This window comes from Prionailurus viverrinus, chromosome A1 (assembly GCF_022837055.1).
Source record: "Prionailurus viverrinus isolate Anna chromosome A1, UM_Priviv_1.0, whole genome shotgun sequence".
NCBI classification, from domain to species: Eukaryota; Metazoa; Chordata; class Mammalia; order Carnivora; family Felidae; genus Prionailurus; species Prionailurus viverrinus.
Genome location: NC_062561.1, coordinates 140,285,620 through 140,312,187, shown reverse-complemented (window position 1 = coordinate 140,312,187; position 26,568 = coordinate 140,285,620). Strand labels below are relative to the sequence as shown.

The window sequence follows — 26,568 nt, the reverse complement described above, 5'->3', positions numbered from 1 at the left end:
CCAAGCGCCCCTATATTCTTCATGTATTAAATAGTACTTAGTGAATATTTACTGTTTGTCAGACACTGAGATAGGCACTGGGAATATAAAGATGATTAAGACATATACCTGTAGTAAAAACTTGGAAGCAACTTAAACATCTGTCAATAGGGTACTTAAATAAAATACAGGGGTGCCTGGGTGGCTCAGTCAGTTGGGCACCTGACTTCGGCTCAGGGCATGATCTCGCGGTCCGTGGGTTCGAGCCCCGCATAGGGTTCTGTGCTGACAGCTCGGAGCCTGGAGCCTGCTTCGGATTCTGCGTCTTCCTCTCTCTGTTCCTCCCCTGCTCGTTCTCTGTCTCTCCTGTCTCTCAAAAATAAACATTAAAAAAAATTAAAAAATAAAATAAAATAAAATACAGTACATTCATATAGTACATTCAATAGTAGACTATTACTCAGCTGCTAAAAAGAATGAGAAAGTTCATTTTATACTGACATGGTACAATTTCTAAGCTCTTTTGTTGGGGGAGGGGCGGCAAGATATAGAGGAATGTATATATTCTATGGCCACTTGTGTAAGAAGAAAATCTGTACATATTTGTATGTATACATACATATATACATGTTGGACTAGATTAACTCAAAAAATTCAGAAGAAACTATAGTACTTAAAAAAATTAGATGACTGAAATTCAGGGATAGAGGAGGAAACTTATTTTTCATTGTATACTTTTCTGAGTCTTCTATATTTTGAACTATATTCATTAATTTCCTATTCATATGTAATTAATTTTAAAAGAAAGACATAGTCCCACCCTCAACAACCTTAGAGTGCCCAAGAGACAGATTAATAAGAAATAAGTGTAATATATATTGGGCACTATGATAAAATATGTACCCAAAAAAAGGCAGCAGCAGTGGATGAGGAGGTCAGGGAGAGCATCATGAGGAGGTAACTTGAGGAGTAGGAACAATTAAGGATTGACTGGTTTCTTTCTCCCTGACACTGGGGAGGAGCAACGGCAACACAGCTACAGATGGAAGATGACATAACCATCTCCTGGAACATGTCAAACTTGTATTTACTACTACAGAACCGACGCCTAATTCTCGGTGTACCTCTAGATCCGTTTCACCAGCACCTGAACTATCTATATTTCTGATCTTTCCTTCCTCCCTCAGTCTTTCCCTCCTTCCCTCTCCCTCTCTGCCCCCTCCCTTTCCCCCTTTTTCTCTATTTTTGTAAGAGAAAGGATATGTGTACCAACAAATTATGATTTAGTAAGTTGCATTAATTTTTTTATTGGGCAAAGATGTTACAGATAAACCCAAGCTCTCTTGTTGAAAGAAATATCCGATGTTGCTTAGAGTTGTAAGCCAGCACACATTTGCAATAATATACCTTTTGTCTGGGCACGCTCACATGAACGGTCTTCCTGTAGGTGGCAGCGTTACTTCTTTTGAATGGAGCTGATCCCTTACTTAGAAGTGACAATGGAAAGTGTGCTTTGGATGAGGCCAAAGATTCACGTATGAAGCGTCTCCTTGAGAAATATATTCCTAAACACCAAAAACATCTTACATCAGGTAAGATTAAACTGGCCTGTTATATCTGTTCATCATGTTGGTAGAGAGTTACAGGAATTGAATTTAGAATTACAGAAACTTAATTTCCTTTCCTCCTTAGTTGTGAGAATGTCTATCCAGTGGTGTCCTTGCTCCGTTCCTTTAGTAAAGCACACTGGCTTGTTTGCAAATGCACATAATGTAAGGACTCCAAAAGAACAAAGAGAAAAAAGGGATAATATCAAAGGTACTTTTTCCTAGTTGTGCATTACAAACAGTTAAGAAAACTTTTATAAAGTTCTGGTCCCCCCCACTCCCCTGACAGTTTTTTGGCTAACATGATATGATGTAGTTCGATGAGTATGGTCAGGATTGTTTTTGTTTCCATCCCCTAAGAATCTTCTCCTATGGTTATATTTTTGCCCTGTCATCCATTACACTGTTAAAAATTGAACTACCAAAGAACTTGATTTATAGTTGTCAATAACAAGGTTATAAGAATAATTTACATGCATGACACTTTCTTTATATTCTCCTTAATGCATCTGTTAGATTTTTTGGTACGATCACAGCATTCCTCTGCTCAAACCCTGCAGTGGCTTTCCATTTAATCTAGAAGAAATGTCAGCATCCTTACAGTGGCATACAGGCCCCTATATGAGCTGGCCACCCAACCAGTTAACTTCTACCATTCTCTACCTCTGTCTCTCAGCTTCAGTCACACTGGCTTCCTTGCTGTTTCTCAAATATGCCTCTCCCACCTCCTTCAAGTCTTAGTTTAAATGTCATCTTCTCAGGGAGACCTCAACCATCCTATTTAATACTGCAACCTACCTCTTTCCCACCCTCACCATATTAGTTACCTATCTCTATGCAAGTTACCCGAAATTTAGCATCTCAGAATACCAAACGTATTATCTCTCACAGTTTCTGAGGAGTAGAAGTCTGGAAGCAGTTTAACTGAGTAACCAGTTCTGAATCAGTGTCTCTTACAGGTTGCAGCCAAGCTCTTAGTGAGGAATGGTCATCACAAGGCTCGGCTAGGGCAGGAAAATCCACTTTGAAGCTCATTCACCTGGTTATCGGCAGGCCTCATTGCCTCACTGCTCATTAGCTGGAGGTTTCAATTACTTGCCACCGGAGCTTTCTCCATAGAGCTGCTGACAGCCTTGTAGCTGGCTCAGAGCAAGTGATCTAAGAGAGAACGCACCCAAGACAGAGGCCCCAAGCTTTCTATAAACTAATCTTGGAAGCACTTATGCCATATTCTATTTGTTGTAGTAAGTCACTAAGTCTACGAAGTTCCACCTTTTGAAAGGAGGAAATACCAAAAATTTTATGAACATATTTTTCAAACTGCCACACTCCAATCCTTCTTACCTTATATTACTCTTCTATTTATCCCTTTTCCATAGCACTTAACACCTTCTAACACATTGGACAATTTGTTTATTTTTTATTTTCAGTCTTCCCCCACCAGAATCTAAGCTCCATGAAGGAAAGGATTTGTGTTTAGTCTGGTGATGAATACTTAAGTGCCTTGTACCCAGTAGGCGTTGAGTAAATATTTGTTGAATAAGTAGTGTGTCAGTCCTTTTAAACAAAACAAACAAAATAAAGTCTTTACCTTCAGGAGCTGTATGTGTGCTTCATTCACTTTTACCAAACTATATGTTAATAACGTTTTCCCTAAGAGGTAACTATTTGAATGCTGTTGACAAAGAACTAAGACTTGGATGAAAACACCCTATGTTATTTTATTTATTTTTTTACACTTGATCTTAGCCAAAAGGCCGAGAAGCAATATTTATTTATTTTTTGAGAGAGAGAGAGAGAGAGTACAAGTGGTGGATAGGGGCAGAGAAAGAGAGAGAGAGAGAATCTTAAGCATGGAGCCTGACAGCTGGATCCCAAGACCCTGGAATCATGATCTGAGCTGAAATCAAGAGTTGGACTCTCAGCTGACTGAGCCACCTAGGCACCCCAACACCCTACTTTATAATAACGAGATAACTTCATTGAGAATTAAAGGCCACCAAGAGGCAATTAGTTAATGGTTCTTTAGAACAAAACACTCCTTCCCCTGTAGCCCAGTCTCATCAGAAAATAAGAGGGACAGACTACACCTTGTTGAGGCCAGGTCTGTAAAAGCACATTGAGATAGATTATTCATGCTTCCATTCATTGAGATAAATTATTGCACTTATATTTACATTTCAAGCTATGTGGAAAATTGCACATATTCAGTTGGAGGCCAAAGCATGTATGTTTTAAAATTTTTGCTTTGATAATCTGCTTAATTTCTTTACTGCTCTATTTTAATAGGATGCATTGTTTTGCTTTTCTGAGAGTGCTTTCTCCAGCATTATAGCCCTTTCTCCAAATCCAGAATCTCCCATTCACTAATGCCCACTTCTGACCTACACCTACCCAAGGGAATTTCTTTCATGGAAAAGGATCCCAAGCCTTTTTTCTTAGGATTTAGCTTCCATTCTTCCTTGGTGAGGGAATTTACGAAGCTGGGCTGTGTTATCATGCTTTAGTAGGTGGTTTGAATATTTCTTGTTTGAAGTTTTGAAGTCTGTCATTAATTATTAGCTGACATCAATATAAATGAAAAAACTAGTTGAGAGTTTCTGTTTTTAAATTTGAGTTGAATAGCTTTTAGTTACAGGAATGATGGATAAACAACTTCCCTCATGCAATAATATTTGGTGGTTTTCTTAGAGTAAAATACATCTTCTTTGGTATAGGACAGGAGTTCATTCTTAGTAACTTTATAGCCTGAGATATATTAACACTCAGTTTTCTCATCTGTAAATTTGGGCTTCTAATATCTGCTCCTCTACTTAGATACCTGTGGGATTGTTACTGTCAGGATTAGAGTTGATGTATGTAAGATGCTTCAGTACAGTACCTTACATATGACAGAAGCTTGGAATAACAGAGTGAAAAAAATTACAGCTACATCACCAACATTCACCACCTCAGAATTGATACTTGTATAGATTTTTTTGTTAAATTGGTTATACTAGAGCATATAGACTCTTGAAACTGAGAGGAGATTAAAGCCCCTTTCTAGCTTCCAGATTCTCTTAGGAACCATGCCCAAAATGGTGGTTCCTGTGAAATATTTTTTTGCTGTCTTATTTAAGAACCACAGTTAGGAAAAAGCACAGAGTCCTTTCTGCTCTTGAAAAAAAAATAATAAAATTAATAATGGAGCACTTTCTGTGTCAGGACCTCCTCTAAACTCTGTACATGGATTACATGGATTATTTTACTGAATCTTCACAACAATTCTGTAAGATAGGGACGATTACTACCTTCATTTTATGGAACTGAGGCAGAGATATTAAGAAACTTACCCAGGGTCACCCAGCTGCTAAGCAAATGAGTAAAGATAGAAACTCAGGAGTAGCCTCCAGAGACTGTGCTCCAAGCCTGTTTGCTTCATTGAAGGACATCCTATGAACTTACTGTCTTCTGTATGAGGTGAGTAGGTGAATGCCAGGCCTCATTATGCTCGTTGTAAGTTGATTGCTATCATGAAAATTATTCCCAAGAAATAAAATATCTTTTTTTCCAGTTACATCCCTGTTAAAATATTTTTATATTTCTAGTTCCTAGTGTATTTAAAGAATTTTAAATTGTTTACATATCACACCTAAGATGTTCATTCATTGTTCCTTCTTCTATTAGATAATGATTGAATACCTCCTACATATAAGGCACTGTTTCTAGGCTTTTGTCTTTTGAGGCCAAATGTATATATAGGTAACTAATTCTACCTCTAGGATTTAAAAGAGACACTAAAGTACTTTTATTATCAACCTAGGTATATTTTATTAAGCCATCTTTTTTTTTCTTACGCATTCTCAAGACTGGCCTTTTCTATGCATGTATGTTTCATTTTTAAGAGAACAAAGCATTCAGACTAGAACCTTATTAAGCAGACATATTAGGAAATGATAATCCAGTTAATTATGAAATAATTTTTTGCTATATAAAAGTAGTTTGCTGACAGCTCCGTATCTGGATATATCTGTGGGAAATATAGAAATAGTTCATTGCCCGTCTTTGTTGTTATTTTGTTGGGGCCATATTGCTTTTCCTACAGAAATATTTTCAGCTTTCTCAAGATAGTATGGGGTTTCTAATAAATATGAAAGTTATTAGTTATAGGAACGTTGTATGTGCGAATTTGAATGGAAAATGTTTGCATAATTTCACTTATCCTCTGGTTTTCTCATGCCAAAGGACTTGTGGGTTTTAGAAGTCTAGAGTCTGACTACAGGAGGCTGTTTTCTTTGATTTTCTCTTTTTGTTTACAGCTCAAAAGAACAGCACTGACCTATCAGACATAGAGGATGTACACCAGCACAAGGTATAGCGCTGTTTAGCAGTAAACATTTTTATAGATTGCACATGCTGCCCATTTTATAGATTATCAGAGTGGAAAGAAAGATGGTTAAAGCATTCATCAGGAACAGTGACTTCACCTTGCTTTTAAGAAACTTTGGAATAGTTATGTGAGAATCAGTGTTCTGGGCTGTTAGTTCAGGAAGCAGTTGAGTAAAGGTAGCATATTTTGGCACACTGATGTGTCAATAGCCATTTCCTTTTTCCTCCTCTTCATGGAGCCATGGGGTTTATCATCCATGACAAATTTCTTCTGGCCAGAGGTGTCAACCCATTCCTTCAAACTTTATACTGTGGGCCATTACTCTTCATTTGGGGCTTGGTTTGTGGTGACTGAGAGGAAGCAGTGTCCCTGTTTTAATCTTAGCAGCCCACAACAGTTTTTTCATGCAGATTGGTTTGGGAGCCTATCTGCCTTCTTGGGTTTTGTTTTGTTTGTTTTTTGGGGTTTTTTTGGTTGGTTCGTTGGTTGGTTTTTATTTTTATTTTTTTTATTTTGAGAGAGAAGGAGAGAATGCCAGCAGGGGAGATGGGCAGAGGAAGAGAGGAGAATCTTAAGCAGTCTCCACACTCAGCATGGGATCAACATGGGGCTCAGTCCCACAACCCTGGAATCATGACCTCAGCCGAAATCAGGAGTCTAATGCTCAACCGACTGAGCCACCCAGGCTATCTTCTTGTTTTTAAATCCCTTCTTTTCCTGCCCTACCTATAGTCTGTCAGATACTAAATGAAAAAACTCTCAATTCTAGCTCTATCTGTATAACAATTGGGAGAGGAGAATATTTCTAAAGCATTCTCATTGGGTTATGTTTAAAGCCTATAAAAATTAAGTAGATTAAATTTTGAATTATGCCTAATAAGAGGAACAGTGCTGAATACTGGCAAAAACAAAATGTGAACCAAAAAATATGGATTAGTACACATAATGAGTCTTAATCTACTACATTTCCCTTTTTCCGTTAATCCTTTTTTGAAATACGACGTTGTATATATATGCCATCAGGTGCTGTGTTTAGATCAAATCATAAAATTGAATGGCATAATGATTTCATTTATCAACAATTCTGAGTTAATTGAATATAGAGCTACAGCGGAAAATTAAAGCTAACTATGTTTTCTTTCTTTAGAAACCAAAATTCAGTTCTAAAAATCTCATTGGGTTTGTTTGTGATGAAAATTCCAACAGACAGAAATCAGAAGATGTAAAAGTTGATAAAGGAAGCAAAGAAGGTTTATTTATAAATAAAGATGTATATGAACATTACCGAAGAGATTCCAAAGACACAAAATTTGGTAAATCCATGCATAAGCAATCAGCTCTTAACCAAATACACTCTATTAGAGGACTCAGAAAAGACAGTCTCCAGGATATCAAAGGTCCTAGCACAAATGTGTCTAAAGCCAGAGGAAGAAGAAACACATGGCATAAAAGAACTCAAGTGGATGATGCAAAACAAGAAAGCATTCCAAGAAAGACAGTCGCTGTTTCTTCTTCCAGAAGAATAAATAGATTGGTTACTGGTCAACAAGATATTCTCCAAGGCTTTGCTGACCTTCCAGAAAAGTCACATAAACTTTTTAGCCTAGCTCCGTCAAGCCTGAAAAATGGATTAGGTAATAGTATGGAGGCTTGTTCAGTTCTCAAAGAGACACATATCCACAGCCTGGATTTATCAGATAATCAGGAAACAAAATGCTTGGAATCCACTCATGGAGCTGAAGCTGTTTTTTTCTCAGGACTTTCCTTACAGAAAGAAATCAAGTTACCACTTGTTACTACACATCAGCAGCCTGACACTCACCAAGAACAACAGCACATTAGCCTTTCTCATGAAAATAGTAACTTGGGTCAAAAAGGTGAGAGCCTTAATGAGTGGGAAAATTCTTTCGCATCCTTTATAAAGGAAAATCTTAGTGATGATGATGATTGCTATATCTCTGAGAAGGCTATAACACCTAAAAAAGTGGTATGTTCTACGGGTTGCAAAAACCACTATAATTGTGAAGAGAATATAACAAATAGAGAAGAAATGGATTTTCAACAGGTTTTCCCTTCTGAAGACCGTATTTCACAGGAAAATAAGTTAAAAGCTTGCAGTCTAACCATATTTCCACAACAGGAAGCTGTTGATTTTTCTGAGTCAGGTAATACAATAGGTCCTGAACAACATGTTGCAAATTACGGACGATGCACATATGAAACTTCTTTTGATCATTCACATGGCAGTCCAGAGCTTTGTCCAGGAACATTTTCAACACAGGGAACTTCAAAGTTGACTAGTCATGTGGAGCTATTCAAAAGGCCTCAAGATCCTTTAATGGATCAAACAGATACGCATACTGTGGAAAAGGTAAATGAGGGAGAAGACGCTAAAAGGGATTACAACGATGAAAGTCAAAAACCAAGTTCTTCCAAAGGGCCTTTGTCTGCAGTTGTTAATTCTCATGTAATAGAAACAACTACAGTTGAAAAAAGGAAACAAGATATTCCAGAGAACAAAACCATACATAATATAATTTTTTATTCTGCCGACAATATTAATAAGGAATTGACCAATGTCTCACAACTTAGACAAAAAGAAGAGAAAGAAATTTCTCATATACCAGGTATTAATAATATTTCTTGATTAGTACACATTTCCAATAGATTTACTTATTTGATAGAAATTTCTAACTGAATTCCACTCACCTTATGCCCAAACTGACCAGAATCCGGACATGTAGAGTATAATTTAGGGATACTATTAATTAATATTGTTGACTTGAAAATCAAACTATTATCATCAAAGATTGTTGATAAATTGATGTTTATAGAAGTTAATAATTTATAGAAGTTTCTATAGCAGGAAATCGTTAGCTCATTTGATTTCAGTGGTTCACTGTATTCCTGTAAGTATTGTATCTAGCACACTTTGTTATATAAAGGTATACTTTTTTAAGAATTTATTTTTAAGTAATCTCTGTCCTCAACCTGGGGCTCAAACTCATAACCCTGAGATCAAGAGTCACATACTCTATTGACTGAGCCAGCCAGGCACCCCTAAAAACATTTTTAAGACTTTCATTCCCTTAAAACACACACACACACACACACACACACATACACACACACACACACACCAGTCCAGGTAGGAGCAGAAACTTGAACAGTTATGTGACCAGACTCTTTTCTAATCATGTAGCTAGTAAGGAAAACTGTATGTTGCAAAATGTTTGGTTTTCAGGTGAGAAATTAACTAATATCAATGGAGATGAAAACTCTGTGAGAAACATTGAAAAAAAAGAAAAAACAGATTTTGAAATTCAAATGTCTACTGGTATCCAGAAACACAAAAAAGTCCGGAATTTGAGAAGAAAACAAAATTTTTTGAAAGCTACCTGCAGCCAAGGTTTGTATTTCTATACTTGTCTAGGTAAAAGTTGACATGATCAATCCCAGCAATCCACTCTACTTCAGGGAATTGCTAAACTTTCACATTTACGGTTGATTTTTTTTCTCATTCACTAGGTTATAAGATTACTTCAGCTATATTTATCAGATGGTTTTACTATAAAGTGCCACTTGAGAATCCATTAGTCTTCAGATACATTCTTGTCATATTTCTGCCTAAGACTTTTAACTTGAAATGTTAGAGGAGGTAAAATAAGCAGACAGCAATGATATTGAGTGGGGGCAGCACATCTGAACTGGGCGAGATCACTTAACAGCTTCCAGAGAGCCCTTTCAACATAAGGGAAATTAAAGAGTAGCCACTGGTTTTCATTTTGTCAGATGAATGAACTGTGTGTGCTTGGCAGTATAGACAAGCTAACTCTCTTTTGATGGTCCTTGGAGATAAGGCTGTGGTGAACAATAGGCTGGGCCAAGCCACTTGAGGTTAAATATTAAACACTGAAAAGTTCATTTGTCTATTGTTTCTTAAGAGGTAGGAAGAACACTGGATTAGGCATTCTCTGAGAACCTTGTCCCATTGTCCCTCTCTTGTGTAATCTAAAGACCTTCTTATACATCCCTCCTGTAGTGGGTTGAATAGTGGTCCTCCAAAACATGTCCATGTCTTAATCCCTGGAACCTGTGATATTATTTTATATAGAGGTGAATATTATCTTATTTAGAAAAAGAATCTCTGCATATATAATTAAGGATCTTGAGCTTCCAGAGAGTAAAGAATAGATCACATACAAAGTAACTGAAAGCTGAGTATTTAATAGCATTATACTTTATTAGTAAATAATATTATTGGGGTGCCTGGATGGCTCAGTTGGTTAAGCCTCCGACTCCTGGTTACAGATCAGGTAACTCTTGATCTCCTGGTTCATGGGTTCGAGACCTCTGTCGGGCTCTGCACTGACAGCACGAGCTTGCTTGGGATTTTCTCTCTCCCGTTCTCTTTGACCCTCCCCTACTCACTCTCAAAAAACCAACTCACAAACTAAAAATAAATCTTAATACCATGTATTCAATATTATATTTTTAATAATTATTAATATTTATTAATTTATTAATAAAGTATAATGCTATTTAAAAGTACTCAGTATTAACAACAGTTGACTTTATGAAGAAGTTTTTTTGCAAGTTTAAATTGAGTCCTCTTTTTTTCCTTTCTAGTTTCTTTTTCCAGATTTTATTTTAAAATTTTAGTTACATGGTGTAGAAATTTATGATGACAATAACTTTGAAGAATTTTAGAGTTTTTGCCCCAAAATGTTTATTATGTGCCTACCTCCTTTGCTATAACACAAAGAACAAGGTGAGAAGGTTTGGACCATTCACAGTAACAATGACTGGGAGAGATTTTTCAATTCAAACTTGAAAACTGCAGGTCTGCCATTTTGGGTATTTCATAATTTTAAAATATGTTCTCTATATATGTATATAAAATATTGAATATATATAATAGACATAAAATGTCTTTATTGTTCCAGTAAAGAATTCCTGAGTGCAAATTTCTTCTTCTTTTTTTTAATGTTTATTTTATTTTATTTTTTTAATTTTTTTTAATTTTTGGGACAGAGACAGAACATGAACAGGCGAGGGGCAGAGAGAGAGGGAGACACAGAATCGGAAACAGGCTCCAGGCTCTGAGCCATCAGCCCAGAGCCCGACGCGGGGCTCGAACTCACGGACCACGAGATCGTGACCTGGCTGAAGTCGGATGCTTAACCGACTGCGCCACCCAGGCGCCCCATAATGTTTATTTTTGAGAGAGAGAGAGAACATGAGCAGGGGAGGGGCAGAGAGAGAGGGAAACACAGAATCTGAAGCAGGCTCCAGGTTCTGAGCTGTCAGCACAGAGTCCGACGCAGGGCTCGGAACCACGAATCTTGAGATCATGACCTGCACCGAAGTCAGACACTTAACTGACTGAGCCACCCAGGCACCCCACTGAGCACAAATTTCTGAAGAGCAATATGATTTTGTCTGGACATCAGTGGAAGATAGCCATGAGGCTGTTACTATTCCTGTGATTCATATAATCAAAGAATCCTCTTGCTGGCATTTAGGAAATGGAGCAGGGAGAGGGTCTTAAGGTTTAAAGCAATGGTTTGCAAACCTTATCCTGCATCAAAATCACCTGAAAAGCTTATTAAAATACATATTGCTGGACTCTAGCCTCAAAACATCTGATTTATTAGGTGTGTTCTCTCTTGGTATATAACAAATTCACAAACTTAGTTTAAAACAACACACATTTTTCAACCTCATAGTTGCTGCAGGTCAGGAATTGGGTATGGCTTAAGCAGGTCTTCTGCTCAGTTTATTTTATAGGCTACAAGCAAGCCGTTGGCCAAGACAGGTCTCATCTGAAGTCTCAACAAGGGAAGGATCCATTTTCAAGCTCATGTGGTGGTTGTCAGAATTCAGTTCCTTGAGGGTTGTGGCCAGTTTGTGGTCATCCTCAGTTTCTTCCTTCATGAGTTTTTCCAGCATGTCCACTTGGTTCATCAAAACATGCAAGTTGAAGGTGATAGCGCAAATTTGCTAGCAAGACAGAAAATGTTAGTCTCTTGTAGCCTAATGAAAGGAATGAAATATACTCTTGATATTGAGGTCTTCTATTGGTTAGAAGCAAATTATTCAAGAGGATGGGATTATCCAAGGCCATAAATACCAGGAGATGGGGATCATTAGAAGTTTTGTGTTTGTTTTGTTTTTAAGTTAATTTATTTTGAAAGAGAGCACATGCGCAGACAGGGGAGGGGCAGAGAGGGAGAGAGGGAATCCCAAACAGGCTCATTGACTCAACCTTGAGATCACGACCTGAGCAGAAATCAAGAGTCTGACACTCAACTGGCTGAGCCACCCAAGCTCCCCAGGAGTTATCTTAAAGTCTGCCCTCTACAGTAGGCTTTTGGAGTGGGCTGGAGAATTTGCATTTGAACACATTTCCCAGGTCATACTGATAACTGCTAATCTGGGACTACATTTGAGAACTACTGGTATAATGAATATACTTTCTGTTTCATCACTCAAAACCTCAACTTTGCCTTATGTCTCACTCTGAAGCTTCTCTGATACAATTTCTACAGAAAATAACCTCCAGTTACCTGGCTTGGGGATGGGGACCTTGGTAAGAGGAATGGTTACCAGACACTACAGGATTAGGGAAGGGAACTTGGATTCCCAACTTTTCTATATATGGTTTTTTGGTTTTTGTTTTTCAGTCAATCTCTGCACTTCTAGCCCAGTTGCATGCACCCTGCCTTCCATGGTACTTGATGTCCTCAAGCGCTGGGGTTCAGGTGGACTCTCTTTCTCTATAATTGTTTTTGCAGCCATTTGGGTTGAGTCATTTCCCCCAGTCTACCAAGTCAGTTAACTCTTCTCTGTCACTAATTTTCTGATTCCCAAAAAGTTGTTGACGCCTCTGTCCTCCATTGTTTCCTCTTCTTTTGTCTTTATATGGTATTTAAAAAAAATCTTTTACCATCATTTTAACATGGTTTAGGGAAGAAATTAAGAAGGAAATATGGTTCTTTTGTTGTTGTTGGTTTGTGTGCTTTCGCTCCAACTTAGGTCTTTCTAACTTGTGCAAAGAAAAGAGTTTTAAAAATCTTTGGGGACACCTGCGTGAATCAGTCAGTTAAGTGTCTGACTCCTGACTTTGGCTCAGGTCATGATCTCATGGTTCTTGGGGTTAGAGCCCTGCATCAGGCTCTGCTCTGACAGTGCAAAGCCTGCTTGGGATTCTGTCTCCCTCCCTCTCTCTACCCCTCCCCTGCTCATGCACACACACACACCCTCTTTCTCTCTCAAAAATAAATAAATATATTTTAAAATCTTTGGATAATGATATTGTACTACATGCTTTATGGAAGAAAAACCAGTCAATAGGCCATAATTCGGTTTTTGGCATCTTTTGTGATCAGAAACACACTCACTGAGATAGAGAATAGAGGAGTTTTATAAAATCACAATTTGTTTTAAGAAAAATGTTATCCATTATTACAGGACTACTGAGAATGAGAGGAGTGTAGAACTGTAGTAAGTTTGTTTTAATCTTATGATTGAGTGAGTAACTGTTAGAATGAATGCAAAGTAATGTGCTTAGATGCTCTACAATTTCTCCACAAGTTACATTTTAAAACAGTAATAGCAATGATGATATCGATGTATGTTTTGTATAGTGTACCCTACTTAGGGTATTTTAAGGAAGTTGCTCTGTATTTTCTAAGCTCCTTTGTAATAATCAGCATTTGGCAGAAGAGAAGCCTCAGTTTTGCTTGGCAAATTTTCAGAAATGAAAACAGCTGGAATCAATAAGAGGCATGCCAGAAGGGAAAGCCGGCTTCATTTGGCTGCCACAAGAGGAAATTTGTCTCTGGTGAAGGCTCTAATAGAATCCGGAGCAGATGTGAATGTAAAAGATAATGCAGGTTTGGATTCTTTAAATTTTAATTGTCTTTATCACTTGAACTCACTGAACTACACATTTCATCCCCCCTCCCAATTTTGATCCTGGCTGCTAACTTTGAACTTTCTTTTTTATAATATATTATTTAGTTGAATAGTTAAATTTATCTTGGTTTTCTCTAGTTGCTAAAATAACCTCCTCTGAAGCAGTTTCTAACATACATATGGGAGCATTCAGAGGGAGTATACAGAATGGGGAGTAAGGGGAGCTTTATTTAGGCCTTTTCCTTAGAGGCCTTAATACTATTCTCTCACTTTGGAGAGAATGCCAATTTTTTCCCATTTCCCTGTCCCTTCTCTTTCTCCTCTCTTTACATACTTCCTTTTGTCTCTCTTTGTTAATTTTAATTTTAAGCCTCCATTTTTAAATTGATCTTCTAACATTTTGCTCAAGCACAAACATTGTATGAGGAATTAACAGAGGGAAAAACTCAGAGGTTGACTTCAAGAATCATATATCATTTTAAAGAGATAAGTGACAATGCAGTGATACAAATGAGAAAGTCAGACATGATTGTACTCTATTTTAATATCTGAGGTGAAAAAATTTAGTCCCATTATATTTTATGTTCTCTGAGTCTTTTCTTTGACCCTTGTATCAAGAAATACTTTTTCCCGAGATCAATTTGTTGACAAAAATGAAACACATTTTTTTAAGTTTATTTATTTATTTTGAGAGAGAGAGAGAGCTGGAGGGGCAGAGAGAGAGGGAGAATGAAAGGGAGAGAGAGAATTCCATGCAAGGGCTTGGATGTACGGCTCAAACGAACGTTGAAATCATGACCTGAGCCAAAACAAATAGTCAGATGCTTAACTGACTGAGCCACCCAAGCGCCCCCCAAAATGAAACACATTTTAAGGTCACGGTTTTCAGTATAATTTCTTGTCTAATGCTTAGTGTATACATTTGAATCAATATAGATACTAATTACATTAGTGCAAATAAACTTAAGAATGGAGATATTACATGAATGTTGATTTTTAAGCAGTAGCTTGTTTGGCTTTTTTCTTTTTTCCTTTTTTTAGGTTGGACACCACTCCATGAGGCATCTAGTAAGGGATCTAATGATATAATTGTAGAGTTGTTAAAAGCTGGTGCTAATGTTAATTGTGAAAATGTAGGTGGGATTCTGCCCTTACATGATGCTGCCTCCAGCAGTCATTTAAAGGTACAGTGCACATCAGATTGCATTCCTATTACTTTTCCTTAGAAAAGTGAATGAAGAAAATGAAGATATTTTAAACTGAGCACTAAAGTGATTCCTTAAATGATTTTTAAAACTACTTAAAATTATAAATGAAAATAAGATATTGTGTATAGATTGGAAAAATCATATTTCCTAATGAATCATTTTTACATTGTCTCTGTTCATAGAATTCACATGAGTCAGAATAAAATGAAAGGGCTCAGGGTAAACACAGACTATAAATTTAATACGTTTCATGTTTAGTTGTCATAAATGATTGGCTCTTGTGCATAAGAGCCTAATTATAGTGATGATACATGTTGACAGACTTTAACTCAAAATTTCTCAGTGGGTTTGAGGTTTCAAAAAAATGGGTACAAATGAATGTTGCTTGTTCCTGAGGATTTGTTGTGTATTTTTCTCCTTTGTTTCTCTTAATCAGACAGCCATCACAAGAAAAAATTACTAAGGTAATTACTTCAGTAACACTGAATCTCACATCTATACCTTAAAATTCCTAAGATTTTTAGACTCATCTTTGTTTGACAAATCTGAGAAGACTTCTGTTGTTATCAATAGGCAGTACAGGTTTCAGGAAAAATCACTGACTTTGGAAAACAGTTAAGGAAACCACTATGAATAACAGTATTAAAACCAAGGTTCATGTAAAAAATACCTTGAACGTCTCACTAACACCAATTTATCTGTCCCTAGATATTTTTAAGAGCCTGCTGATTTTTTTGTTAATTTCATGAAAGCATATTCCCACTTTATTCAGTTTAAAGGTAGTCATGTGAAGGAATACTATGGAATTTATGATTTGCAGAGATAAGAGATATAAACTAATGATTAAGAATAATACCAGATGGGTGGGCTAATGTCCAGAGTGGCTTCTTTTGACCAAAGAAGCCCTTTGGTCTCTAAGATAAAGTCTCAAGGTTATGTACTCATGAAATGGAAGAAAGGAAGCAGGAAGAGTCATTAGATCAATGAACTTACTGGTTATATGTACAGGAAAAGGCCACTTAAAGTGAAACCACTTAAATAAGGGCCAAAATTTCATAGTAGGAAAATCAGGTTTTTAGACATTATCCTGAAAAATAGAATATAAAACAAAGAAAATAAGGAGGTCCCCAGTACCACCCCTATATTTTAGAATTTATTAGAAGGACTTCTAGAGCTCAGCATTCAGTGGTGCTCATAGCTAAGATTTCGTACAGCATTGTTGTAAGGATATGCAGCAGACTGGACTTAGCTCATGGGCCGTAGTTTGCTATTGCTCGACCTTATGTTAAGGCAGTATAGACAAAGTTTGCATTTAGACTAACCTTCCACATCAGTACTGCCTTTATTTTAAAGAGAAATGTTCTATTTGAAAGAAGGAGGTGGTATTTTTAAAGATATTTTAATTTCTTTGACTCTGGTATATTGCCAGAACCTTTCCTCACATCTTCCTTCATTTTCCCTCTGTGTGGCAGTTCTTTGATCAGTGGCTCATTTTATTTCTAATTTCCTACCCTTTGTCCCTATTTCTTTATCTTGAGATAGAATATTGATAAATTAGAAAGGTTAAAAAGACAGCAGGGGAGGTAAATATATGGTATTAGAGACCTAATCAGTATCAATTCTATATCCTATAAAGCTAATTCTTATATTTTATTTTTTTATTCTTGCATTACTGCATGAAAAGTTACTCAACAGCCTATTTTTTCCAACTTTTAAATTCTTTTTAAATCTTCGTTTCTGCTTTAAGTTATTTTCCAAAATGGTCCTGTATTTCACCTTGTAAAATGAAGAGGAAAAGGAGAGTGAGAGAAAAAGATACAAAGTGGGTGAGGACATTCATTTTCATACCAGAAAAATTAGGAGGGACAAGATATGCCCTCCCCTCTTAACAACTACAAAGTGAAAAAATATATAAAATGGCAGTTTTGAGACATTGTACAACATGCAGCACAGGACATTCTTCTCCTTTAGAGAAGGGAAGCAAATCCTATGGTTGCCCTACCATATGGACTAGGTGTCTCCAGGCAGAAACATAGGAAGAGAGAAAACAAACAGCGCTATGGTCTCAAGTTCAGAAGATAGAATTTGGAGTTTAAAAGTCTCCAACAGCTAGAATTTATGGGGCAAAATACCAGAGAGAAAGGATCTGCACAGAGAACTTTCCAGAAATTTGAAGGAAACCACCTTGATTCTTGGCTGATCTACAAATATGTTTAAGAAAACCATGTAAGGTTAGGCAAAGAGGTAGCAGGAAGGATTGTCAGAATCATCTCTGGAGCTTACAGGGGGCTGAGTAGTTTATGTTTGCACCAGCCAGAATGGTAGAAACTCATAAAACATGGAAACATCAAATAGGTATTTCTTGCATAGTTGAGTCAAATTAGTCCTTTCTCTGGATTCACCTTAAAATTGAAAAGAAAATATGGGGCACCTGGGTAGCTCCATCAGTTAAGCGTCTGACTTCAGCTCAGGTCATGATTTCACAGTTCATGGGTTTGAGCCCTGGGTCGGGCACTGCTGACAACTCAGAGCCTGGAGCCTGCCTCAGATTATGTGTCTCGTGCTTTCTCTGCCCCTCTGCTGCCCATGCTTGGTCCTTCTCTGTCTTTCAAAAATAAATAAATGTAAATTTTTTCTAATGTTTTAAAGAAAGTATCAAAAAGATCCTACTGATTCCAATAACCTAAATGTATCCCAGAACAAAGCCTAACAACATCTAAAGGAATACAGTAAAATTCAGCATTCAGCAATATAAAAATCACAATGTCTATCAACCAGTTCAAAAAAAAAATTGTTTAAATAAAAGAGTATAAAATATTACCTATAAGCAGGCATAAAAATGATCATGCAAAACAGACCCAGAAATGACATAGATAATAAAATTAGCAGAAAAGGATGTTAAACAAATATTATAATTACATACTGTACGTGGTAGGCAGAATTCTAAGATGGTCCTGAAAATTCTCACTCACTGACCTATATACATTGTGTATAATCCCCTCCCTTTGAGTGTGAGTGGGCCCAACCTAATGAGGTAGATCCTTTAAAAGAAGGAAAGCATCAAAGCGAACCATATGGCAAGGATCTGCAGCTAGCTTTTAGAAGCTGAGAACAGTCCCTAATCCACAGCCAAGAAGAATACAGGAAGCTTAGTCATAAACTTTCAAGGAAGTGAATTATGCCAAAAAACTAGTGAGCTTGGAAAAGGACCCTAAACCTTAGGTGACTATCACAGTCTATGCTGACACTTTGATTTCAGCATGGTGAAGAATCTGAGCAGACAACCCAGCCATACCACGCTCAGATTTCTGACCTACAGAACTGTGAGATTTTAAATTTGTATTATTGTAAGCTATCAGATTTGTAGTAATTTGTTACGCAGTAATAGGAAACTAATACACTCTGTTATGTTTAAGATGGTGGAGAAAAACAGAAACAGGATGAGAATAGAAATGGAAGGTGTAAATAAGACTCAGACTATGAGAGATGAAAATAAAACATGTGAAATGAAACATTCACCAAATGGCTTGGTTAACAGCATATAAATACTAAAAAGTAAGTGCGTTGGATTTGAAGATAAAACATTAGAAATTATACAGAATAAAGGGAGAAGAAAGACTGAAAAAACAAAGACAAAATAAGAAAACATTAGTGACCTGTAGGGCAATATCAAGTTATATTATACATATCTATATCTATATATATATCTATATAGATATACCTCTATAGATATAGATATATGTATACCTATATATCTATAGACATATACTCCCAGATATATGTCTATCTATCTATCTATCTATCTATCTATCTATCTATCTGCAAGCTTAATCCTAAAGGAGGGGGCTGATCAGAAAAAAATATTTGGACAATAAAGACCAAACTATCCAAATGTGATGAAAACAGTAAATCCACAGAACCAAAAATCTTACCAACTTGCCAGTAAAGGAAAAATGAAGAAAACTGTACCAACATATACCATAATAAGATTGCTGAGAACCAGTGAAAAAGGGAGAAACAGAAAGTTTGGGAAAAAAACGTGTATATAGGAACAAATAGAATGGTAGCCAACCTTTCATCAGAAATTTTACAAGCCACTAGATAAAGGAGCAACATCTTTAAAAAGTACTACAAGGGGCAATGAACTTGTTAACCTAGAATTCTGTACTTAGCAAAAAATCTTTCAAAAGTAAAGGTGATGTTGGCAAAGATGTGGAAAAATTGGACCTCTCATACATTGCGGGTGGTAATGTAAAATGGTGATGCTGCTATAGAAAACAGTCTGGCAGTTCCTTCAAAAAGTTAAACCAAGTTGCCATATAATGTAGCGAATTACTCCCAGCTATATAGCCTAGGAAACTGAAAACATGTTCACACAGAAATTTGTATATGAATGTCCATAGCACTATTTTCCAAATAACCAAAAAGTAGAAACAACCCAAATGTCCATCAGTGGATGAGTGTATAAACAAAATGTGGTATACATCAATAAGATATTATTAAGCCATAAAAAAAGAAGTACTGATACATACTACCACATGGATGAACCTGAAAACATTATGCTAAATGAAAGAAGATGGATACAAAAGGCCACATACTATTTTATTAATATGAAATGTCCACAATAAGCAAATCCATACAGGCAGAGGGTAGATTAGTGATTCCCAGGGGCTATGAAGAAGAGGAAATGAGGAAAAAAGATACACCATGAAAACAATAATCAAAAGAATGAGTGACTCTGGAAGCTTAAGACAAAGTAGATTTCAGAGCAACGAATATTGTCAGGGATAAAGAGGGACATTGCATAAGTATAAGGGGAATATTTGACCAAGAAGGCATAGCAATTCTGAAAGTGGGTGCACACAGTAATGAGTTTCAAAATAAATGAAGTAAAAGCAGAATTGAAATGGGAAATAGGGGCACCTGGGTGGTTCAGTTGGTTGAGCATCCGACTTTGGCTCAGGTCATGATCTCACGGTTCGTGAGTTCGAGCCCTGCATCGGGCTCTGAACTGACAGCTCAGAGATGGAACCTGCTTCAGATTCTGTGTCTCCTCTCTCAGTCCCTCCCTCTCTCCCTCTCTCTCTCTCTTTCTCTCTCATATATAAATTTTTTAAAAAAGAAATGGGAAATCCACTATCATAGCTGGTGATTGCAATTCTTCTCTTAGGAAATTCTTCTCTTATACAAATACACACCAAGAGACACACTTCTTTTTTGCCTCACCTGAATTGATGAGGTGATCTGCAAGATTGAAGGGCTGGGAGAGGCTGGGGACATAGCAGCAAAGGCTTAGAACTCACCAGCTTCTGTGATGCTGCTAACTGCTCCACAGTTGTTCCAACTAACCAGTTTGTGGACTCCAGGAAGCCTACCTACAGGTTGTTGGAGATGCCTCACCTGTAGAACTCCCCACGTAGCTCCTTGGATCTCCCTAATGCTCTGCACACCTCACCCACGTACCCCTTCTATTACCCTACTCTGTGGCCAGCTCTCTCTGTGCACTCTCGTGGGCAGCAAAAGTAAGACTTTGCCGACTTGCTAGTAATCCAACACAGAAAGTTCAATTCTGTAGGATTTCAGGGGACATTTTAGAGAACCCCCCTTGGAAAAACAAACAAAAGCCAATTGGCCTGGCTTCATGGAATCAATAGAAGGCATACAGTTTTAAGAACTCCCCCCAAGAGAAAACAAGAAATGTGCAGCAAATACATCTATAGAAAAAAATCTAAGAAAGCCTCAGAATCCTGAGATGGACTGACTGGTGAAGATGTCTCTTTCAAAGCTGGTTAGGGAAGATTAGAGGATGTGACTGTCTCTTCAGATGTGAAGATGGCAGTGCAAGACTTCAAGGCAAGTCAAGGCAAGACTAACAAATCAGGAAAACATGGCTCCAAGAAGGGAACACAATAATTATCCAGTAACTGACCCCAAAGAAATGGAAATCTATGAATTATCTGGCAAAGAACTTAAAATAATGGTTTTAAAGAAGCCCAGCAGTCTACAAGACAACTCAGTAAAATCGGGAAAGTAATACATGAACAAAACTAGAGGTCCAACAGAGAGACAGAAATCTTAAAAAAGAACCTTTTGTTTACATAAAGATATATACTCAAATGTTCACAGTGGCTTTATTCATAATAGCCAGAAACTGGAAAGAACCCAAATGTGTCTCAACTGATAAATAAATAGATGGATACACAGGTACATCATTAAAAGGAACAAACTATTTTTTCTTAAAAACATCTTTACTACAAGTGTCCTTTAATACCACATACATTGCAAATGATATGTAATTTCCATTCCCTGAAGTAACACTCTTCTCATCATACCTAGCAAGTAGCATTCTTAGAAACATCTTCATTACAGGCGTTCCTGAACACGTCTGTCTGCGTGGCAGAATAGGTGTAACTTCCATTCATTGTTATAACACTGTTCCCATACCAGCTAGCAAGTAGCCAGATGAAACCATCGATACAGCAATATGGATGAATCTCAGAAACATCATGCTAACTTAAGCCACACACAAAAAAGACTGTATACTGTATGATTCCATTCGTATGAAATACTACAAAAGGCAAAATTTATAGTGATTGAAGCAGATTGCTGAGTGCCAAGGGCCAAAGGGAGGTGGGAAAAGATTGACTGCAGAGAGCCATAATAAATTTTTTTATGATGATGGAATGTTTCTAAGTCATGGTTGTCGTCGTGATTACCCTAGTAAAGCGGATTAAAAAAAAAAAAAGTTAAGCAAGGGGCCTACTTCTTGGTCACCTAATTTTTGTCAAGCTCTTTGCTCCTCAGGTCCACCCTATCTTATTGCCTGGAGCTCTCTGTTAGCCATTCCTGTTTAGTGCCTTGTGGCCCTGTAGCTGTTCTTTTAGGCATTACTGAAAAATAGCTGTTCAGGGTCCCATTCCAATGGGCTGAGTTCTCTGTTTCCTCGGAACTAATATATTAAATGAATCCATGTTAATACATTAAAGGTCAAGGCCTGAGAGGAAGGCCTCATCCTAACACACAGAAGAGTCATTATTTATATGACATAATTTTTAACTCTAGAAAAGCTTCCTTTGTTAAAAAAACAAAACAAAGCAAGCTTCCTCTCTCCCCCCCCATATAGTAGTGGAAAGAGGGTATAAGGAATCTGTATTTTTAAATAATTCCACAGGTGACTTTACTGATCACTCAGGCTTAGAAACTACTGGATTGAGGTACTGCTCGCCCCTTCTTGTAAAAACAAAACAAAATGCCTTTACTCAGACGGGACTGCTTTCATTAAAGACCCACTAGTATAAGATATTGGACAAGGGCTCACATTTAGTTCTCAAAGGTGATAAAAATGAGGTTCAAATGGTAAATAAACTTCTTCAAGGACAGTTAGTAAGTAGCAGGAGTGAGTTCTATATGCTTGACTTGAAAACAAATGTGTTTTCTTTTATGCTATGCTAACCCTGGGCTGATGGAACAAATGAGGGGCTGTCCTTGTCATCTTCACTGGCCCATCTGCTCCTAAGTATCTCTGCTTCTCCATACCTGGACATAAGGAGAAAGAGAAAAGCCACTGACACATAGTATGTCTCTATTTTTAACAAAATCCTGGCCATCTTTTCCTGATCAGGTTTTTCAGTGATTTGAATCGCTTTCCTCACGCAGATGGACTCATTGGCTATTGCTCACTAACTGAGTTATACTATAAACCAATTAGTAACACCTTTAACTTTGGTCATTCACTAATTTCTAATATGCAACAACTTTGAGTTATTCAACTTTACATTCTAATATAAATGACTTTGTAAACTTATAAATTCATTTATATTAGAAATCACCCTCCACCCAATGTCACAAGCTCTTTGACCTCAGTTCCCTCTTCCTTAAAATGATGGGGTTGGAGTAGATTCTAAGTTGCCTTTTACCTTTAACATGTAAGTTAGTTAGGACGCATAATAGACGTGCATAGACATTATTAGGAGGGTTATGGATTCTCATGCTAGCTCATAAAATTTCTTAAACAAGGAACATACCTAAAATATAGTAATGCAGGTTGGAGGAAGACAAAGAGCTCTGTTAAAGAGACAGAGTAAATCTTGCACCTCATTTTACCTATATTTGCTTCTTAACTGCCCTGAAGGCTGCATATCTGGTACTTTCATGTCATCATGTTTGGTTCTCCTGTGAGGACAGATCAGGCCAAATCAGTGGATCAGGTTACAGTTGTCATATCAAATTTAACCAAAAATTTTCTTGACCAGAGTTTGCCAACTTTTTTGATAGCTTTTTATACTTTGATAACTTTTAATGGTGGTGTCTTAAAATGAAAGCAGAAAGGTGTCTATGGACATAACCTTGGGAAAATATCTTCTAGGCAGCTGAGATTCTACTACAACATGGAGCAAACCCAAATCAAAAGAATCAAAAGCAGAATACTGCTTTGGATGAAGCAGATGATGGAAAAACGAAAGAGCTGCTGAAATCTTATGATGCTGTTGAGACTGATAATAGAGATGAAAGTAATGCTACCGTCACTGGTATGTGTGGAAGTATTGCCTGCTCTTTTATACAAGTGTATGCCTCTGCTTAGAAAAATAAAACCTTCATACTTATAGTGTAAATTGTTTCATGACTGGGGTAGATGTTTTATATGTTTATTAAACTCTTGAAAAGCATTATTTATTTTTAGAAATTAGCATTTCCACATTTGGTTTAATTTATATACCATATGATCCTGTTGGTTTGGAATTATGTGTTGAAATGGAGCCCATATTATTCATTAAACCATTATTAATCTCTAACATTGGGTCTGAGAGATGTAATTGAATCCACACAGATTGGCTTACTCGTAGAGGGGCTGGAAAAGGTTGACATTATACTCAGTCTTTGGAAGTAAGATTCCATTACTTCAAAATTTGTAATGGTACATGTGAAAGTTGGACTGATGCCAACTTTTCAAGAATCTCATGTTTTGATGCCAGAATATGAATTTGTTAAGGAAATATACATGTATACATATGTGTATGTGTGAATATAGTGTAAAGAATATTTCAAGGGAATGTATAGCCAGGCAAAATTTTATGAACCATTTTTTAGAAATAGTTTGCATTTAAATAATATAATGAATTATCTACAAGAATTAGGCATTCAGTGAACACTAATTTAGATATCATACATTTGTTGAGCACCTGCTATGCAAACTATGTACTTGCACTTGAGGAAGTTCCAGTCTTGTGTGGAGATCAACCAGAAGACAAACAGTTAAACACAATTTATTAAATGTTGAGGAGAATGAATTGTTCTTCCTTTTCTGTCCTGCTTGACTCATACAAGAAACCCAGGAACATATCTTCCCTTTCTTCCAGTGAGGCAGAAAGATTGGGAAAAGAATCCCTGTCACTTTTCTCCCAGCCTATACTATCCTTAACAATTGTTGATTTTCAAGAGAGGAATCATATTACTGTTACGATTGGTCAGAGCCAAGGATAATCATTGTCTCCTATTTTACTAGTGAGCTAGATCACATGTAGGTCAAGGTCAAGACTGATACAAGGTTTCCTCTTTTCATTACCTGCTACCATATGGTAAATATATAGGGTCAGAGCCTTTCTTAGAGCCCTAGCCATGTATCTCTCCCTCTCCACAGCTGTATTTAGAGTTATTGGGCACTCTGTTATGAAATGCTGTATCAATTCCCACTTGTCTGTTGTTTCTTGTGTGTACATTTCCTTGGTCAGGTACCATAAAGGGATGAGGGATGTAGGGGAACAATAGTTATATGAAGAAAGGGAATCCAGAATGGGAAAGGATCAGAGACAATGAATCATAGACGTAGTGGTTTAAGAGCATGGACTTTGGAGTCAGATCTGATTTCAACATTTTTTTTTTTTTTTTTTTTTTTTTTTTTGGGGACAGAGAGAGACAGAGCATGAACGGGGGAGGGGCAGAGAGAGAGGGAGACACAGAATCGGAAACAGGCTCCAGGCTCCGAGCCATCAGCCCAGAGCCTGATGCGGGGCTCGAACTCACGGACCGCGAGATCGTGACCTGGCTGAAGTCGGAGGCTTAACCGACTGTGCCACCCAGGCGCCCCTCAGATCTGATTTCAATACTAGCTATGTGACATTAAGAAAACTTCCTGAATCCCTCTAAGCTTCACTCTCCTCTTCTGTAAAATGGATAGAATAAACTACCTGTCTTACAGGGCTTGTATGAAGATTAAATAAGATGGCTCAGGAAGAGTTTGACATCTAGCGTGTGATAAGTATTCAGTAAATGTTAGCTGTAATTAAGCAATTGAGAATAAACAATGAGATGCTGACCCAAATTAAGATATTTTAGTAATTGTAGACTTAATTTATTCTTTCCATTCCTGTCACCATTAAAATTGATAAAATGAAGCTAAATTTTTATACATTCTTACTATATTTTCTAATTTTAATTTTTAAAGTCAAAATTCCTGCTGCCCGACCAAAAAGACATAAACAGTGTTTTAGTGACGACTGCAAAAGTGTTGATCCACCTTTTCTTTCACACAGAGAAAAAACAAGAGAAAGCCATCCTGTGGTGAGTGAAGTTGAAATCCTTTAAATTTTCAGCTTAGAAAATGCCATTCTTTAGGCTAGTCAGTCATTAACTGTTGGCAGTACTCTTTCCATTTTAAGAATGCACAGGTTGAAAGTATTTTTTGTCACAAGAAAATAAGATAGCTAATTGAACAAAATGAGCCAAGAAAATATGTTGTGTAGTTAACTCACTTATCTGCACTGAATACAGAATATGGATTAGCTGCTATTGTTTACACCTAGGTTGGGTTCTTTAGCTACTTCTAGTCCCATGGACCCTGCCACTATCATAGTGTGTCTTCACCCATCCACTCCCAAAAAATGTCTAGGATTCATAGTGGGTAAAAATGTCTAGGATTCATAGTGGGTCCAGTGGACCCTGGACTCCAGACAGAAAAGAGGAAAGCAACCTGGGTTAGCCAATCTGGATATCGCATGGTTTATAGTGGTAGTGTTTGCTGTATTTGAAACTCCTCATATAAAAATATATTTTTACAAAAATAACATAGTAGTTGCTCAATAAAAAATACGTTAATTGATAAGATTCGTGTAACATGATAAGAACGCAAAGCTTACTAGAAACTAACTTCTTAAGTAGCATCCTCAATGAAATACTATTTTGAAGAGAAGTTAGACTTCTCTTATATGCTTTCTGTTAGTCATTGTAGAGAAGACAGTATTATTCTTTGAACTTCAACTATTGTTAATCAACTAATTTATAGCATAAATATTTTAAGTTGTATTAAAACTAAATTGCATTTCCTTAGCACTTTGAAAATGATTTACGTTGGTTCCTGGTATCTGTTAATAATGGACAGAAAGTCACCTGTCAATCTAATTGTCACTCCCTTATAGATAATCTTGTAGCTTTTATGTTCTCCAGTTTCACTAAGTTGTGTCTAAATGTGGAGCATTTTATTAATTAAACT

General features: G+C 36.9%; 1 protein-coding gene across 5 annotated transcripts in view; it reads left to right on the top strand.

The window, feature by feature from the left end:
- ANKRD31 (ankyrin repeat domain 31) overlaps window positions 1-26,568 on the top strand; it is a 137,570-nt gene that overhangs the window by 67,154 nt on the left and 43,848 nt on the right. For 4 of the 5 annotated variants that reach the window (XM_047879451.1, XM_047823193.1, XM_047823197.1 and 1 more), the window contains 8 exons: window positions 1,427-1,571; window positions 5,885-5,937; window positions 7,103-8,582; window positions 9,200-9,364; window positions 13,671-13,853; window positions 14,917-15,059; window positions 23,449-23,611; window positions 25,525-25,640. In XM_047879451.1, the coding sequence (XP_047735407.1) occupies window positions 1,427-1,571; window positions 5,885-5,937; window positions 7,103-8,582; window positions 9,200-9,364; window positions 13,671-13,853; window positions 14,917-15,059; window positions 23,449-23,611; window positions 25,525-25,640 (2,448 nt within the window). The remainder of the gene's footprint in view (window positions 1-1,426; window positions 1,572-5,884; window positions 5,938-7,102; window positions 8,583-9,199; window positions 9,365-13,670; window positions 13,854-14,916; window positions 15,060-23,448; window positions 23,612-25,524; window positions 25,641-26,568) is intronic. The other variant, XM_047879458.1, reaches the window with a different exon arrangement.